Source organism: Notechis scutatus, chromosome 4, assembly GCF_049901735.1.
Source record: "Notechis scutatus isolate UNSWTSFEM ecotype Mainland chromosome 4, rNotScu1.2, whole genome shotgun sequence".
In the NCBI taxonomy this organism is placed as follows: Eukaryota; Metazoa; Chordata; class Lepidosauria; order Squamata; family Elapidae; genus Notechis; species Notechis scutatus.
The window spans coordinates 7,460,743-7,477,664 of NC_142012.1; the positions used below are offsets into that span (position 1 = coordinate 7,460,743).

Genomic DNA, 16,922 nt, shown 5'->3' on the forward strand with positions numbered 1-16,922 from the left:
AGGAAGAGGAGGAGGAAGAAGAAGAAGAAGAAGAAGAAGAAGAAGAAGAAGAAGAAGAAGAAGAAGATTATTTCCCATGGACCTCACCCCATTCCTAAGAGGTCCTTAAAGGGTGCGCATAAGCGCACCAGCATGCCTACCGTCCCTGTCCTACTGTTCCCATTTATTCGTACTCATTTGTTATGTATATACTTAAACCTGTTTATCCTTATATGTTTATATGTTATGTTCATACTTAGACTTGTTTTCTCATACATGCTTGACAAACTAAACTAAATAAAAATAAAATAGATAAATAAGTCAACCCTCTGCAGCTCAGAAGCCGCTGGGGATTCTGGGAGTTGAAGTCCTCCCTCTTAAAAACAGAAATAAATCTGGGTTTGGCCCCTCCTCCTCCGAGTGCACTGAAGTCCGGAAGTGGCGCATCCCCCCCCCCCATCAAGTGCCCACTGAAGGTGCAGGGTGGGGCTGTGAGACAGGCAAGGGCCAATCAGAACAGCCGCTCGTGGAAGCTGAGAGCCAGCCCCTTCCGGTCGCCGCTCTCCTCTACGGTGCCTGGAGAACTACCGGGACTGCGATGGCGCTGGCGGGAGTGCTGAAGGGCGTCCGGGCGGCCTCCGCCGGCGGGGTGAGCGGACGGGTCTCGCTGTGCCGGGGGCGGCGGGGCGGGGCGGCGGCGGCGGCGGCTCCTCACTCGGCCCTCCCTGTCTTGCAGCGGCTCCTGCGGGGCTTCTCGAGCTCGGCGGCGCTTCTGCAGAAACCGGCGCAGGTGAGGCTCCCGTCGGGGCGGGGAAGGGGAGGCGGCGGGGGGAAGGAGGAGGGGTTTTCGCGGGGACCCCTTCCGACCCTCCCGCTCGTTGCAGGCGGACGGCGCCTTCCCGGTGACGATGCTGCCGGGGGACGGCGTGGGCCCGGAGCTGATGCACTCCGTCAAGGAGGTCTTCAAGGTGAGCGGGGTCGGGGGTGTGTGAAGGGGCGAGGCAGGGTTGGGGGTCGCGGGGTCAAACTCACCCCCTCCCCTCCGTCGCCGGCTGTCCCGTGCAGGTGGCGGGCGTGCCGGTGCAGTTCGACGAGCACCACCTGAGCGAGGTGCAGAACATGGCCTCGGAGGAGATCCTGGAGGAGGTGCTGGAGTCCATGCAGAAGAGCAAGGTGGCCCTGATCGGTGAGGCTTCTGCCCGGGACCCCCAGGAGAGGGGGAGGGGGCTGGGAGCCTGCTGCCCTCCAGCCCCCTCACTGCCTGGGCTCTCTCGGCCTTGCAGGGAAGATCCACACCCCCATGGAGTACAAAGGGGAGCTGGCCTCCTATGACATGAGGCTCAGGTACGTTGCCCCCCCTTCACCTCCTGCAGCCCTTTGGTTGGGGGTGGGTGGGTCAGCAGGAGGGATGCAGGATGGAACCCTCCCACCCCTGGCTCCTCCTTGCAGGCGCAAGCTTGACCTCTTTGCCAACGTGGTCCACGTGAGCAGCCTGCCTGGCTATAAAACCCGGCACAACAACCTGGACCTGGTCATCATCCGTGAGCAGACGGAGGGCGAGTACAGCTCCCTGGAGCACGAGGTGAGCGTCATGGTCCCTCTGACTAGCAGCAGTTACTGGGCTTCCAAAGCGGGGAGGGTGGGGGGCATCTCCAGTGAACCTGGAGTGGGGCTGCAGCAGCCCAAAGGGACCACTGAGGACCTATAGATGGGGTGCAGGGCGAGGGGTGTCAGGTCAGTTTTCCAGCAGGATAAACGTCAACCCGCTTAACACCTGCCATAGGCTGAAGGGAAACCTGGGAGTGTCTTTTCAAATCTGCAGGTGAGCAGGAGGGCTTTGCTTAAGGCTTTAAACCAGGGGTGTTCAACCTTGGCAACTTTAAGACTTGTGGACTTCAACTCCCAGAATTCCTCAGCCAGCAAAGCTGGCTGAGGAATTCTGGGAGTTGAAGTCCACAAGTCTTAAAGTTGCCAAGGTTGGACACCCCTGCCCAAGGGTATCCAAACTTGGCAAGTTTAAGACTTGTGGACTTCAACTCCCAGAATGCAGTACCGAGCGAAGCCTTCCCTGGGTTTTTCTTCTGGGCCACGCTGCAGTTGGAGAGAAAGCAGACTCCTGATCCAGAATGTGGCTCTCTGGAGTGGTTGAGCTTTGCTCCTTCTGGAGTGGTTGAGCTTTGCTCCTTTTAATGGCCAGCCGAAGCGAGTCGGACAGCTCGTGCTTCTTTCTGTGTTCAGAGCGCAAAGGGGGTCATCGAATGCCTGAAGATCATCACGCGGGCCAAATCTCAGCGCATTGCCAAATTTGCCTTTGATTTCGCCACCAAGAAAGGGAGAAACAAGGTCACTGCTGTGCACAAGGCCAATATCATGTGAGTAAGCCTCCCTCCCTCGGTGGGTCGGGGTGGAGTGAGGGGGTGAGGATCTTCCCATGACCTCTTCGGATCTTTGGAGAGCCCATGGAGGCACCTGCTTTGCAGCAAAATTGACACAAGCCAAAGAACCTGCTGTAGGCCACTATATGTTAAAAAACAAAACAAAAACGTGTGTTGAGATAGGAGAAGTTGGGGTGGACTGGATGAAGCCCCCCCCCTTTCACTTCCTTGGTACAGAAAGGCCTTGGAAAGTTGGACAGGCCTTGTCCCATCTGCTTAATTTTGGGCCTGGGAAGAAGGACCAACCATGGGGCACGAGGTGGTCAGAAGCTGTGGTCCTTTCTAGGACCATTTGTGTCCATGCTTCTGCCCAGAAGAGCCACCGCGGCAGCTTCCAAGGCCTTCCGATTCCTTCCGATTCCGCTGCTTGCCAAGAAGCTGCTGTGCTCTGGGTCTCTTCAGCCCCTTTGATTCAGGCTGCGGCTGGGTCATTCTTGCCTGGAGTGGGGCTTGGCTGTCTCATGGAGCACACCTGGCTCTACAGGCCATCCAGGTCATTGTGAGAACTTGTCCCTCTCGTGGTGGTCCTTCCAGGAAGCTGGGGGATGGGCTCTTCCTTCGCTGCTGCGAGGAGGTGGCTGAGCTGTACCCCAAGATCACCTTTGACACCATGATCATCGACAACTGCTGCATGCAGGTAGGGCTGCCCTGCTTCAGGCCTGGCTGAGAGGCTGGGAGGGGAGGGGGCCTGGGAGGGAGGGGCTCTGCACCAGCTAGGCCAGGACCTCTTCCACAGAGGCCAACCTGGGCAGCTGCCAGCAGTTTGGGGGGGAATATAAGACTGTCTGTTTAGAATCCCAAATTAGATTGGATAATTTGTGGTTTGGGTGCCAGCCCTTCTTGCTCCAGTTGGATCTGGAAGTCAGAACAGGGTCTCTGCAGACTCAGCAATGGTGGCTTATTATCCTGGCTCAATATTAGTCCTAGTTAGTTGGGGCTTTGAGCAGAAGCAGAGGAGCCCCTTCCTCTGAGAGGCTTTGGCGAGGGGCCGGAGTCCCAACTCTTTAATTTTATGTGAAGGGAGCCCAGATAATTTTTCAGAAAGAAGAAAACCGTGTTTTGGTTCTTGCAGAAGAAAAGAACAAATCCAGGCCCCAATTGGTCAGCTCCCCCCCATTTCCCCACTTTTCCACATGTGGGACCTTCTCTGGCCTTTTAAGCAGCCACTGCAGATCCATCCTTTAGCCCCCTCCCCCAATGGGGCTGCTTAGGGAGGGCCTGAAGTCTAGGATTGGGGTGGGGCCCCTTTCCTGGGATACCCAGCACACACAGCAGCTGTGGGTCCTGGGCTGGCGATGTTGGCATCGCCAGGCCACAGCTTCCTGGGGGCTGCTCTTTGGAGGCCACGCCCGGGCCGTGGCTGAGCAACATGGGTAACCAGATTGGATCCTCCCTGCAAACGAGAGATCGGAAACTGACAAAAAACTGAATTGCTGTGGCATGCAGGCCTTTGGGGAGCCCAGGGGGCTTTGTTGTTAAGATGTTTCCTGGGGGGTGGGAGAGGGAGGAAGGGACCTGTACTTCTTCCAGGGGGCTTCAGAGCGGAGCCCCCCACCGCCCTCTTCTCCAACGGCCCCTCAGGGGAGAGCTCTGCCCAGGTGGGGATGTCTCTGGCCCGATTGGGCCCAGGCAGGCTCTGGAGCCAGAGGGATGTGTGGGTGTGTCTTCCTTCCAGCTGGTGCAGAACCCTTACCAGTTTGACGTCTTGGTCATGCCCAACTTGTACGGCAACATCATCGACAACCTGGCAGCCGGCCTGGTGGGAGGGGCTGGTGTGGTCCCAGGGGAGAGCTACAGCGCCGACTTCGCTGTGTTCGAGATGGTGAGGACCAGGCTGGGCCTGCCCCCCTTCCCCTTCCTGGGGGGGTGGCCAGGGCCAGCAGGGGGGGTTTCCGGAGGAGGAGGAGGAGGCCTCTGCAGGGACCTTTCTGCTGCTTTTGCAGGGCGCCCGTCATCCCTTTGCCCAGGCGGTCGGGAGGAACATCGCCAACCCCACGGCCATGCTGCTCTCCTCGGCCAACATGCTGCGCCATCTGAAGTAGGTGCCCAAGCCAGGGCCGCTGGGCTTGAGTCGGGCGTCCCAGAGGCTGCTCCCTGCCCATGGGGGGGGGGAGGGCAAGCTGTCCTCCCCCCACCCCTTGCTGAGATGCATCCCCTCCTCTCTCTCTCCCGACCAGCCTGGAGCACCACTCGGCCATGATTTCCGACGCGGTGAAGAAGGTGATCAAAGTGGGCAAGGTGAGAGGCTGCCCTGGAGGGCCTGGCAAAAGAGGGAGGGGGCGGGGTTGGGGGGGGGGCATCTGGAGGCAGTCCGGAGCGGTTTCTCCTGGCCAGGTTGACTGCTTCTGGCGTTCTGCTCCTGTCCCTCCTCCTTCCGGTTCCTCTGGAGCCCCGTCTGATGGCTGATGTTCTCTCCCTCCCCTGTAGGTGCGGACACAGGACATGGGCGGTTATTCCACCACCTCGGACTTCATCAAGTCTGTCATTGACCAGCTGCACCCCCACTATGGCACCTAGGCACAGGCTGGCCCTGGCCCACACACCTCCCCCCAGCCCTGTTCCCTCCCCAAGAAGGGAGGAGAAAGCACCTTCCTCCTCCTCCTGCCCTTTGAACCCCTCCAGGCCCCCCCCCGGAGGTCTGGTCGTCTCCAGCTGGAAGAGACTGGGGGGGTGGGGGGAGAAGGAAGGGCCTGCCTGGGGCCTCGTGCTCTGGGGTGCCCCCTTGAAAGCTGGCCTCCGCGGCAGGAAGGGTGTGTCAAGGGAAGGTGCCTCCAGGAAGAGCTGGCTGGGGAGCATGGGCCTCGTGGAAAAGCCCGGAAAAGCAGCAGGCCTTTGGGGAAAGAGTCTGCCAGGGCTTGTTGGGGGGTGCTGGGGGCTTGTGGGTGTGACGTGTAACCTAGGACTGCACTCCCTTTATCCTGCCTGTGAATAAAAGGGATTTTCTTCTTTTTAGCCACTTCTCCTTCCGGCTTGTCTGCATTAGCCGGTTCATGGCAGCTGCCATGAGGGTCCCAGAAGGATCCAGGCTGGAGGGTTTGTGACGGAGAACCGGCCTTCCCTGCCTGGATCCCCTGAGCAGCCACCATTCCCCTGTCTTTGGGGGGGCTGCACCCTAACCCTCCCACCCCCCAAAACAGCCCTCCTCCATTAGCCCCATCATCTCTCTGGACCGGAAAAGAGGCTTCCAAGTGGCAGAGGAGCCACCAAAGCCTCTCCCAGCCTTTCCCCCACCCCCAGCTCCTCCCCTGGTCTGCCTTGGAGGAGCCCCGTGTCCACGGCGTGGCTGGAGATCTCCTCTTTCATTGCCTTCTGGAGCTTGGCAGAGCTGAGCCACTTAAAAATTATTAGATTTATTCTCAAGAAGTTGGAGGAAGATCTCTCCCCTTGCCATCTGCGATGGGAAGCCAAGGTGGAAAACAGAGACGGGGGACTCCTGGGGGAAGAGGACAGGACCCCTCTGGAGCTTCTGTTGGTCTCCAGCAAAACATCTGGCATGGTTTCCCCTAAGCTCCCCTCCCCTCGGGTGTCTCTTGGCTGTGCCAAGGGAAGGAGTGGCTCCTTTAAGGCAGGCGGTCTCCAACCGTGACAACTTTAAGCCTTGGGGGACTTCAACTCCCAGAATTCCCCAGCCAGCAAAAGCCGAAGTCCACCAAGGCTTCAAGTTGCCAAGGTCGGAGACCCCCCCCCCCGCTTTAAGGCACAGGGAGGATGCCACATGCACTGTGGGGCCTAACAGGAAAGGAAGAGGCGGCTTGCTGGTAGCCTTGGTGCTTCCGACGGCCAAGGTGGACAGCAGGCTGAGAATCCACCCTGTGGTGAGAATGGCTAGCAGAAATGACGCTGCCTCATTTGAAGGCAGAAGAGGCTCTGGGTACCACATGTGGGCTAGACTGGCCACTAAAGGGAGTCCTTGAGTTAGAGCTGCCGTGGAGGGGGGGTCTCCCTGTTATGGTTGCAAGCCACGACAGCCCTCATGCGGCCGACCCAATTTCGGAAGCTTATTCAGGGTGGTCATGAAGCAACTGCTGCAGTTAAGCGGCCCTTCGGTCAGCTCTGGGCCGCTTGCGCTGTTCCTCACTGGAAGTCGGCGAGGCAAGAAAGTGCCACGGCCACAATTGCAGCTGGGTTGCCCAGCGCCAGGAACTGTGTGTGTGTGTGTGTCAACCCATCGGAATTTCAAAAGAAATACACCCCCCCCCCAGGTAGGTCGCCATTGGAAAGATGACTCGGTTGTAAGTTGAGGACTAGCTGTAATGGAAACCGCAGGTGGTTTTGACAGGTGCCTGTCTCTTCTCCCCCACACCCCAATATCTTTATCCATTCTGGGCAAAGGTTGATGGGTCTGTGGCACTGGCTCCTTCCTAAACCCGAAGCAGCTCCAGTGGCCTAGAGGTGGAGCTCTCCCCTCACAATCAGGAGGCTGGAAGTTTGAGGCTAGTATTTGGAATATTGACTCCTGGCTCGAGCAGGGGTTGGACTAGATGACCTCCAAGATCCCTTCCAACTCTTGTCATTCTAAAGTTGCCCCGTGTTAGGCCCCTGAGATTACTGGCAGCCCATGGGTGCCCGCCCACTCTGCTTGGGGCGCTTTCCCAGACGGGCCTCAACCAGGTGCCTCCCATCTCCCAACCGCCTTCATGCTGCCGTAACCAGCCCATAAAAAGGGGCTTGCAATGTGCATTGCACAGGATGGCTCTGCTTTGAAAAGGCAGGTGGTGGAGCAAAGCAGTTTCCAGCTCCACCTCTTGGAGTTCCCTTTGAAAGGCGGGAGGTGTTTTTCTCAGCTGAGATTTTGGCAGCCCCCTCTGGCTGTGGGAAGAGTCCTTTAGGGTCCTGTTGCCCTCAATGCTCACAGGCTGGTCCCTGGCCAGGTAGGCTCTAAGTCAGGGGTGTCCAACCTTGGCAACTTTAAGACTTGTGGACTTCAACCCCCAGAATTCCTCAGCCAGCTTTGCTGGCTGAGAATCTGGAGACCACAAGTCTTAAAGTTGCCAAGGTTGGACACCCTGCTCTAAGTGCTCTGGCTCCGCCAATGGCAGCCTCCCAATCTTTGGCAAGGCCTCCGAGACAGAGAGTTTATGGCAACTGAACCGCCGTGATGGGAACGCCGGAGCGTATCAGCCCAGGGTTTCCTGCACCTCTGCTGCACCTTTTTTTTGTCTTGGCAGGTGCGGACGGCAGACATGGGGGGCTACGCCACGTCCGAGGACTTCACCCACGCCGTGATTGCAGCTCTGGCGGAATGAAAAGGGGGGCTCTTGCTTGCTGTGGCAGTTCCAGCTGCTTGGCTTTTTCTTCCTTTATTTCTTCCTAATTTATTGTATAATTTATTGCATGTAAATAAAAGGAGCCACTGGCTCTCTTGTGAAAAGATCACCATTGTAGCTGCTGGGAGAAAAAAGACAAGAGAGAAATGATGCCACGCCTGGGGCTGACCGCAAGCAGGCGCATCTTGGCACGAAAAGGCCAAGAGGGGGAAGTTTTCTGGAGTGATGGGGCACCACACCTGCCCAGGGCTGTGCAAGCTGCCACAACCTGCAGTGGCACAGAAACAAAGACGGATCGTGGCTGAGAAAAAAGGGTGGGGAGAGGAGGAGCAAACGGCTTCCACCATCTAGTTCAGGGGTGTCCAACCGTGGCAACTTTAAGACTTGTGGACTTCAACTCCCAGAATTCCTCAGCCAGCAAAGGGTGATCTAGTTCTTTTGGGCAAGGGTTGGGAGGTGTTCGAGTCCAGGCCACCCCTTTTGGCTCAACGGAGCAGCACTTCTGGTTCTTGTGGCAGCCACTTTGGATGAGCCAAAAGCTACCAGCTCAGCCCTCCCTTCCCGGACCCCAAATTTCAAGCCTGACAGTTTGGGGCTGCCTGAGAAAGCTGACCCTCCCTTCTGGTGCCCCCTCCCCAAAGAGCCTGTGGAAGGGAACTGCTGTACAAAAAGTAGCACGTTTTATTATTACATCATGTTGAGCTAAAGACCATTTGGGTTTCCAGTCCTGCAGCAGGCGCTCCCCACATATCCCCACAGGGACCTCGTGGGCAGTCTCGGCCTGACCCGCTTCTCCTCCTCCTCTCCCTCTGCCAGAAGCCCAGAGCATTCCTGTCTGCCTTTGGGGAGAAGCCTGGCCGTCCATAGCTGCCTTGTCTGGTCTCCCTCAGAGCAGCCTGCCTTCCACACGTCAGAGCTGCCCGCTAGGCTGCCGTCTCGTTGCTTTGAAAGTTCTGGGTTGTGGGGGGAAAATACCCCAAAGCTTTGCTTGAAGAAGCGAAATTGGACGGACTTCAGTCGGCTGGATTCCCTCCATGCTCTAGTTGTTGTCCTCTTCCACCCTGGCCTTCTTCCTCGTCTTCTTCCCCTGGGGGGCTGGGGGCTCCTCTGCCACCGCTACCACCGGAGGCTGCCGGTGCTTCTTCTTCTTGGGCAAAGGCGCTTCTTCGTCTCCCAGGCCGTTGTTGGTGGGTTCTGGCTCCACCTCTTGGGACTTCCTTTTCTTCCTCTTGGCCTTCCCCTCGTTCTCCTGTGGAAAAAGGAAGGCACTTCAATGCAGCCTCCCACTCACCACAACCACCACACTACAAAACACTGATTGCGGCTTTTGGGATGGCTTTCCCAGAGGAGGCGGCGGCTGGCTTCCTGGGCCTCTTCAAGGCTGGCAGCACTCACAATCTGCAACCAAGAAGGGGGGGAAGTGGTGGGAGTCATCTCGGGAGAGGGATGAGTCTGCCTTTGAGATGAGGTAGACCGTCTGCTTTCGTAGTGTGGAGACAATAATTTGGTCCTCAACACCAATAAGACCAAGGAGCTTACAGTGGACTATAGAAGGAACAGATCAGACATCCAGCCCTTGCTTATCAGTGGAGACCGAGTAGAGCAAGTGGCCGGTTTTAAGTTTCTGGATGTTACAATAAAAGAGCACCTGACCTGAGGCGCTCACCTTGCAGCCCTGCTCAAAAGGGCCCAGCAGAGATTATACAACCTGAGACTTCTCAGAAAACAACAACTGGATGAAAAACTGCTGGTGACCTTCTTCCGCTGCACCATAGAGAGTATCTTAACTTACTGCACCTCTGTATGGTTTGCCAATTGCACAGGGGCAGATAGGAAAGCGCTCAGAGGGTGAACGTCATTGCCCTGAGGATCATGGGTTGTCCTCTCCCCTCTTTGGAAGAGCTTTATAGCTCCCGCTGCCTTAAGAAAGTTCAAAACATCCTCAAAGATCCATCTCATCCTGGGCACCCCTTTTTTTGAACTAATACCATCTGGCAGACGGTACAGGATAATAATAAAAACAAGGGCAAACAGGCTGAAAAACAGTTTCTATCCCAGGAAAGTGATTCTGTTGAATTCTACTGTATAGTGCAGTATTGGGGGTTTTCGGTTCCATGTGTGGAGGGTGAAGGGTTTGTGTTTGTTTTCATGGTCGTGAGGTGCACTAAAGACGGTGTTGTGATTTCCTTCTGCGAGGCGCAATGACAATAAACTAAGACCCCCAACCTGCTCGGGAGACTCCAGGAGCGAGGAGTTCTGCGTCTCTGCTGCTTCTGCAGCCGCTGCCAAAGCCTCCAGGCGCTTCTTCTCCTGCCTCAGCTTCTTCTTTTGCTTTTTCTCCAGCTTCCTTTTGATTGCAGCTGCTACTTCCGAAGCCTGCGGAGCGCAGAGGACGGTTACTGGGGCTGGGCTCCACCACCCTCGCCCCCCTTCTTGCCAGGAAGGCCGCTCTCGGCATCGTGCGAAGGGCGCTTGGTTGGATCAGGCTCATTAAATCAGCTTTGGCCTCCACGCATAAGGGTTGGTCAGGCTCTTTGAGTTTTCATCACTCCCAACAGCGCAAGCCCCCCCCCCACGGCCCCTCCCACCTTGGCCCTCACCTCCTCCACAGCCTCCTTCATGACCTCCAGGTTCTTGCGAGGAACCTCCCCGGTTTCATAGAAGGCCAGGCGCTCCTCCACCTGTTCCCGCAGCTTGTCCCCAAAGACAGAGGTTGGCACTTCTGGAAAGGGAGAGAGAAGAATGGCCGACTGAGCTAAAGCTGCTCACAGTATGTCCGGAAGTGCCGCCACTGGAAAGTCCCTCCAGCTGCTGCCTCGGCTCAGATATTTTGGATGTCAACATTCGCTGTGCGCGAAATGCTGCTGACGAAAAATGTAACCATCATGGCAAAGGCAGAAAGCTTCTTGGTGGGTTGCACCCGTCCTGGCTCCCTTCCCCTCTCTAGCCAAGGGGAGAAGGCGAGGGTGGGCCCTGGAAGCTCCTGCAGCCCACCTGAGAAGCAGTCGATGCGAGAGGCGATGGTGCACTTGTTGGCCAGGTAGCGAGAGATGCGCCCCTTGTTCTTGGCCGCTGCTCGCCCAATGAAGGTGGAGTGAAATATCAGGCCGTACTTGGGGGTGTTTCCCCGGGTCTTCAGGGCCCTGCAGGGCAGGAGACAACCATGCAGACAACCTCCTTGGCACCAGGTTGGCCATCCCCATGGGAGGAGGGAGGGAGGGGTCTGGCTGCAGGCCAGGAGGGGCCTGGCCAGCAGCAGTGCTGGGTCCCTGTTAAGCTCAAAGGCTTGGGGGGGCTGTGTGCCGGCCCGCCCAGCGGATTACCTGAAGAGGGCCTTCTCTGCCCCCAGGATCTGAACCGTCGAGGCTGGGTACTTGGCCAGGTTGGTCAAGCTGCCTGCATGGGAGATGAGACGAGCCCCCACCTGTGCAGAGTATAGACCGTAGATTTATTCCTTTAACGCAATTGGCTACTGCCCATCTTGAACTAGTCAATCTAAGTGGCTGGCCACAAAAAAATTAAACTCTTGATCGAAGCAATATGAAAAAACTTACGAGCGCAGAGGCAAAGAGCCAATCAAGAAGAACTGCAGCCACTGCTCTGCACCGCCCCCCAAGCCTTCCGTATCCTAAACCCCAAAATAACCCCCTTCTCCCTCCTGTCCAGCCAGCCTGGGCTGGGAGCAGAAGTGAGGCTTGTTCCTTCTGCCTGCCTGCCTTCATCCAACCCCAAGGAGCAGCCTGCCTCAGCTCTTTCTTCCCTGGCCCAGATCAGTCTTTATAAGTTTCAGCACTGAGATTCAGTGGATTGACAGATTCAAATGCACATCATGTCTGCGGCCAGAGAAGCCCGCTCCACACAACGCAGGTACACGAAAACTGCCCCCATTTCACCCCTTCCTTGCAAGCCCAAAGGCCCCAAACCACTCACCACTTCTCCAATTAAGGCCGAGAGGCTGGGAGCCACCTGGTTCATTTTGGAACGGAGATACTCCTGCAAACCTTTGCGATACTCGGAGAGGGAGATGACTCGGCTGGAGAAGCTCTCGATGTTGATGAGGTCAATGGGAGAGATGTCCATTCCTGTAGGGAACCCAGCATTGGGGAGAGGGGATGAGGGCCCTGACCGGGAGCAAGCAACTGTCGTCTGGTCTTTTAGCCGGGATGTAGCACACGGCCTGCCAAGGACCCAGGACTGTGACTTATATTACAGCTGAAGTTGGAAATGGCCATGGGGAACTCTAGCTCTTGGTCTGGTGTGTGTGTGTGTGTGTGTGTGTGTGTGTGTGTGTGGTGTGTGTGTGTGTTCAAATAGGCAGGCAACTGAGTCCTTTATAGCAGGGGTCTCCAACCTTGGGCCCTTGAAGCCTGGCGGACTTCGACTCCCAGAATTCCCCAGCGAGCAAAGCTGGCTGGGGAATTCTGGGAGTCGAAGTCCGCCAGGCTTCAAGGGCCCAAGGTTGGAGACCCCTGCTTTATAGGACAACCTGCATGCTTTCCTACACACAGCAAAAAGTCTTTAAAATTCGTATCACAACGTGCTGACCAACCACACGGCCGTGTAAATTACTGACCACTCCTCCAAGGTTTATTCTGGAACGGCCTCCCTCTGACCAACCCCAGTGAAATGCCGCCTCCAGCCTTCTCTCTCCCCCCCTTGCCACTGACCCATGGAGGAGCGGGAGGCATCCAGAATGGCTTGAGCCTTGGCAGAGTCCATGACAACTTCCTCCAAGGCCTCCAGGCTCTCTCGCTCAGTTCCTTGCGATTCCCGATTAGCTTGGCCAAGCGGCAGTAGGTGTAGTTGTCGCTCACGATCTTGATCAGCTCTGGGAAGTGATAGCCATACCACTCTCTGCGCCGCCACAAAGAGAGACAAAGCACGTGAACCAAAAGGGAGCCCACTCCTGGCTCCGCCTTTTCCTCTCCTGTTGTGCAAGGGAAGGCTGTGCCCGCACAAACCAAACAGCTCAGGCACGGGGGGTGGCCCGACTGGGGTGCACGGAGGGCCTTTTGCTGTGCCTCCTCTTTCTATACAGCCAGCGGTGGGGTCCCAGCTGCCTGTGGTAAGCTGAAGGAGGCAGGAAAGCCCAACCTACCCCCCACCACAGGGACCAAGGGCGCCTGGAGGGCCTGGGGGAGGACAGGTGCCAAGTCTAGCCAGACACACTGCAGAAACGCCCCCCCCAACAGGGAGGGCAGCCGGCTCACCTGACCCGCATGGAGAAGGTGTTGATATCCTTGTCCAGCTGGTCGAGGAGGCTGATGGACTGGATGATCATGTTGTCCACCCGGTTGACGTTGAACTTCACCTTGGCGCGGGAGTAGCTGTGTCCGAGCCCCAGCTGGGCCTTGGAGGCGGCCTGGGCGGTCAGGCCCTTGATCAGGCTGTGGAAATGCAGGCGGATCCCTGCGGGGCGGGAGGGGGAGAAGGGGCGTCAGAGCTCCGGCCATGCTGCCCTTCCTCCCCCCCCCCCCGCCCAGTCCGCTCCCCGCTCACCTCGCAAGAGCTCGGCCACCACGCCGCCCGTCTGGCACGGGTAGCCCAGCTCCTCCTGGATGGCGGCGCCAATCTTGGGGTCGCCCACGCCCAGCAGGACCTTCTTCTTCTTGGCCGGCAGGCTCGTCTCCAGCAGCAGCCGCAGGTCCTCGTGCAGCAGCCCTGCGGGATTGGGAAGTCCGTCAAGCGCGGAAGATCCCCCACACACACACACGCCCGGCCCACCCAGCCCGGCCGCCCACCGCTCTCACCCTCCGAGACGGCGTTCATGTTCTCCAGCGCAGCCTGGGCGGAGCGGAAGGGCGAGAAGGCCTCGAGGCGCACCAGGGCCAGGAAGCGGCCCAGGCTCAGCGCGCTCTCCTCCACCTGCGGCTGCAGCAGCTGCACCTCCTCCGTCGGCCGCACCGCCAGCAGCGCGTAGCCCGCCGCGTGCTCGAACAGCACGTGCAGCTGCACCTGGCGGGGCACCGGGGAGCGGGGTGAGTCAGACGTTGGAGGAGGGGGAAGGGAAAGGGAAGGGTCGGGGAGAGACCCCGCTAGGCCCGGCCACGCCGCCCTCCCTCCCTCCCGCCCTCCGACCCTCCGCTCACCATGGCGGCTGCCGAAGAAAAGGCCGCACGCGCCCGTCCCACGCAGCCGGAAACGCTCCCGCTGGGCCGCCCGCCCCTTCCGCCCTGTCTCGGGCGCGCCTGCGCTGAGCCAGCCGGGCGGGGGGTGGGGGTGGGGGCGGAGACAAAAGTGCTTCGCCGGCCAATGGACGCCGGCCTCCTCCGCGCGCTGGGGTGGGGTTTGGGGTGGCAGCTCCTGCCGGGAAACCCCGTGCCTCGTGAGGCCTTTCGGGAATCAGCTGGGATCTGCCGCCGCTGCTGCTCTGCGTCGGGCGAGGCGGTACTTGGGAAAACCTCCTGGCGCTGCGGACCCTGATCTTGGCGGAAGGGCCCGGTCCTGCTTGGGCGAGGGAGAAAAGGCCGCAGGGGGAACGCCCCAATAGATGCGCAGAGACTTGAGCCACTTGAGGGGACGGAGGCCTCCAAACTTGGCCACTTTAAGACTTGTGGACTTCAACTCCCAGAATTCTCCAGCCAGCATGCTGGCTGGAGAATTCTGGGAGTTGAAGTCCACAAGTCTTAAAGTGGCCAAGTTTGAGGACCCTGGCCTAGGAGACACTGGAGTGTTGCTCCAGTGGCTGAAGGGCTTCTGAGGAGGTGCAGAGTGTCTCCCCCACCCCCACCCCCGTGGCACAGTCTCTGCGCCTGCAAGTGGTGCCCAGCCAGGCAAAGGGAGAGAGAGGGAGTTTGGGTCTCTGGGCATTTTCACATCCACCCCAGGTTGAGAGAGAGCAGCTGTTCAGTTATTAACAGAATAACGGAGTTGGAAGGGACCTTGGAGGTCTTCTAGTCCAGCCTCCTGCTCGGGCAGGAAAAAAAAAAACACCCTTTTCAGGCAAATAGCAATAGCACTTTACTGCTTTATAGTGCCTTACAGCCCCACCCTAAGCCGTTCACAGAAGTCAGACTCCTGCCCCCAACAATCTGGGTCCTCATTTGATTGACCTGGGAAGGATGGAAGGTTGAGTCAACCTTGAGCCCGGTGAGATTCAAATTGCAGTCAGCTGGCAGTTAGCAGAAGTCGCCTGCGGTGCTGCACTCTAAACCAGTGGTCGCCAACCCGTGGTCCGCAGAGAAATGTCACCCCCCCCCCCCAAAGCAACTAATCCAGGCTGTGCGGGAACACAAGGCTGTGCCGCCCACATGGCCCGTGGGAACACAAGGCTTGCGGCATTGCAGACAACATGAGGTAGTGAGGAGAGGGGGGAAAGGGCGGAGGGGGGGTGGAACTTGCCCCATGCCTGGCCTGGCCACCGGGCTGCTTCTTTCCACTTCTTTCTTCTTCTGCTTTTGGCTGCATGCAAGGAAAGCAGCAAAAGTCTTTCTTTCTCTTCCCCCAAACTCCGCCAGAAATGAGTCTTTTTGGGACCCTGCAAGGCATCCTGCTCCACAAGGCTGCGCCGGCAAAAGACTCATTTCTGGCAGAGTTTGGGGGAGAGAAAGAAAGACTTCTGCTGCTTTCCTTGCATGAAGCCAAAAGTCTCCCTCCCCCCCCCCTGAAAACGGAGCTGGAGACGGTATCCTGCGATCCCAAATAAAGAACGATTGACCGGTAGGAAAACGGGGTGGGGAATTTTCCTGCAGACTTTTTGTGGGGTTTTCCCAGGGTCTCTGGTCCGTGGGATTTAAAAGGATGAGTTTGGTGGTCCAAAAGGTTGGTGACCCCTGATCTAACCACTGCGCCACTGAGGCTCATATCTGTCTATTCTTGAAAACCAGTGACGGAGCACCCACAAGTCCCGGAGCTTCAGCTCCAAGAGGAGCTTCTTAGATGAGAAACGAAACATCTTGAAGGAAAAAAACCAAGGAAGTCCAGTTGCCCCTCCAAAAAAAGCACCTCTGGGACAACCGTGACCTGGATGGCTGAGAATCTCCAGGATGGGTGGTCACCAGCTTGGCCAATACGCAGGAAGGAGATCCAGGGGTCAAACCCCACAGCCGGCAGCGGGGTAGAACTGCCCAGAAAAGCCAGTTGGGTCTGGGGTGCAGATTAGGGCCCTGCATCCGGTTCTTGGCCCTGCTGTCCAGTGAGGGCTTGCTCCATATGTGGACCAGTCAGGGTGCTGATTGAAGGGATTCTCTGCTCTTCCAAAGCTTTGAGCGAAAGCGGCCGAGAGATGAGAAATGGGACCAGGCTTCAAAAGCCAACCGCTCCTCCTGAAGCTGTGGTGGGATTCAAATGTTTTTACTACCAGTTCTGTGGGTGTGGCTTGGTGGGTGTGGCTTAGGCATTCCCACTAACCTGCTTTCCAGCTCCGTTCTCCTGTGCAGGGCAACCAAAGGAGACCCAGCCAATCAGCTGGGACTTGATGGGGTTGGCGGGGCCAGTCAGAGGTGGTATTGGCCAGTTCTCCGAACTACTCAAAATATCCGCTACTGGTTCTCCAGAACCATTCAGAACTGGCTGAATACCACCACTGGGGTAAGCCCTAACTATTTCTGCATTATTATGCTGGTCAGTTAGTGCCGCAATTACTACAGCGGAGATAAAAACATTTCGAAAAGCAAGGCTTCTTGGTGGTTTATTTTCCAATCTTGGTAGCAAAACCTGACACCCACGTGACCAGTTGGGGTTTTTTTTAGGGTAAATTATAACTCCTGCTACTACACCATTGTGTCTTGGCAGCGTAAGCAATGCAGGAAAGCCTGCAGAAAGCAAACTGACCCTGGCGCTGGATGATGGAACCAGGCAAAGTGGAATGAGGTGGGTGGGCCTGGGGTACAGGATCTACAGCTCCACTCAGGTCCTGGGAGGGGGGCCTTGGTGACCCAGGAACAAGGGCCCCCTCCCCTCCAAGGCAAATGGCATCCAGCCAGGCACCAAAAGCGCTTACACACTCAGCGGTATAGAAAGCAGCTGAAAAAAGTCGTTGGCTTCACCCTGGAGCGACTTTGAGGGGCTCCTGGAACAAGGGCAACCACAGAGCCGTTTCCAGCAGCCTTAATTGGGGCCCGGCTGCCTCCATTTCCTCCCCCAGCCGCAAAGAATTCAAAATAGGAAGGCATCTCGGGAGCAGCTCTTGCTGGAATTGAGGTGGGCTTAGGAATGGCAAAATGCCTGGCTGCCTTCTGCGGTTGGCATAAAGAAGTGGCCCTAAAGCAGTTTAAGGTCAGTTCAACACAACTCCCCCTCC

The 16,922-nt window shown here is 57.5% G+C and overlaps 2 protein-coding genes and 2 non-coding genes across 5 annotated transcripts; 1 reads left to right on the plus strand and 3 right to left on the minus strand.

Annotated features, from left to right (window-relative positions):
• Positions 1–513: 513 nt before the first annotated feature.
• On the plus strand, positions 514–7,785 carry IDH3B (isocitrate dehydrogenase (NAD(+)) 3 non-catalytic subunit beta). 2 transcript variants are annotated; one of them, XM_087965725.1, is made up of 12 exons: positions 514–628; positions 716–769; positions 864–947; positions 1,045–1,165; positions 1,263–1,323; positions 1,429–1,561; positions 2,218–2,351; positions 2,949–3,051; positions 4,090–4,236; positions 4,358–4,452; positions 4,592–4,652; positions 4,842–5,365. In XM_087965725.1, the coding sequence occupies exons 1-12, from the start codon at positions 578–580 to the stop codon at positions 4,929–4,931; spliced, it is 1,134 nt and encodes a 377-aa protein (XP_087821851.1). In that variant the 5' UTR covers positions 514–577; the 3' UTR covers positions 4,932–5,365. The 2 variants fall into 2 exon arrangements, with proteins under 2 accessions (XP_087821851.1, XP_087821850.1); XM_087965724.1 differs by lacking the exon at positions 4,842–5,365 and adding an exon at positions 7,583–7,785 and having other exon boundaries at positions 533–628.
• Positions 7,786–8,339: 554 nt separating this feature from the next.
• Positions 8,340–13,864, minus strand: NOP56 (NOP56 ribonucleoprotein). The gene is given in 12 exon segments (XM_087965709.1): positions 8,340–8,930; positions 9,908–10,057; positions 10,282–10,403; positions 10,676–10,824; positions 11,005–11,105; positions 11,612–11,763; positions 12,349–12,429; positions 12,432–12,535; positions 12,892–13,090; positions 13,181–13,342; positions 13,432–13,636; positions 13,771–13,864. Coding segments are annotated over 12 exon segments (1,638 nt in total). The 5' UTR covers positions 13,774–13,864; the 3' UTR covers positions 8,340–8,720.
• LOC113432401 (small nucleolar RNA SNORD57) lies at positions 10,160–10,235 on the minus strand. The gene has a single exon (XR_003373518.1). It is a non-coding gene; the product is annotated as a small nucleolar RNA SNORD57 (small nucleolar RNA).
• On the minus strand, positions 12,625–12,763 carry LOC113432505 (small nucleolar RNA SNORA51). Its single transcript, XR_003373535.1, has one exon. It is a non-coding gene; the product is annotated as a small nucleolar RNA SNORA51 (small nucleolar RNA).
• Positions 13,865–16,922: the final 3,058 nt, after the last annotated feature.

Excerpts from the sequence above, each read along its gene's own strand:
- IDH3B (XM_087965725.1), top strand. The coding sequence starts at position 578 with ATGGCGCTGGCGGGAGTGCTGAAGGGCGTCCGGGCGGCCTCCGCCGGC. Across the intron at positions 770-863 it reads TTCTGCAGAAACCGGCGCAG|GCGGACGGCGCCTTCCCGGT; the intron begins GTGAGGCTCCCG and ends CGCTCGTTGCAG. Across the intron at positions 1,562-2,217 it reads ACAGCTCCCTGGAGCACGAG|AGCGCAAAGGGGGTCATCGA; the intron begins GTGAGCGTCATG and ends TTCTGTGTTCAG.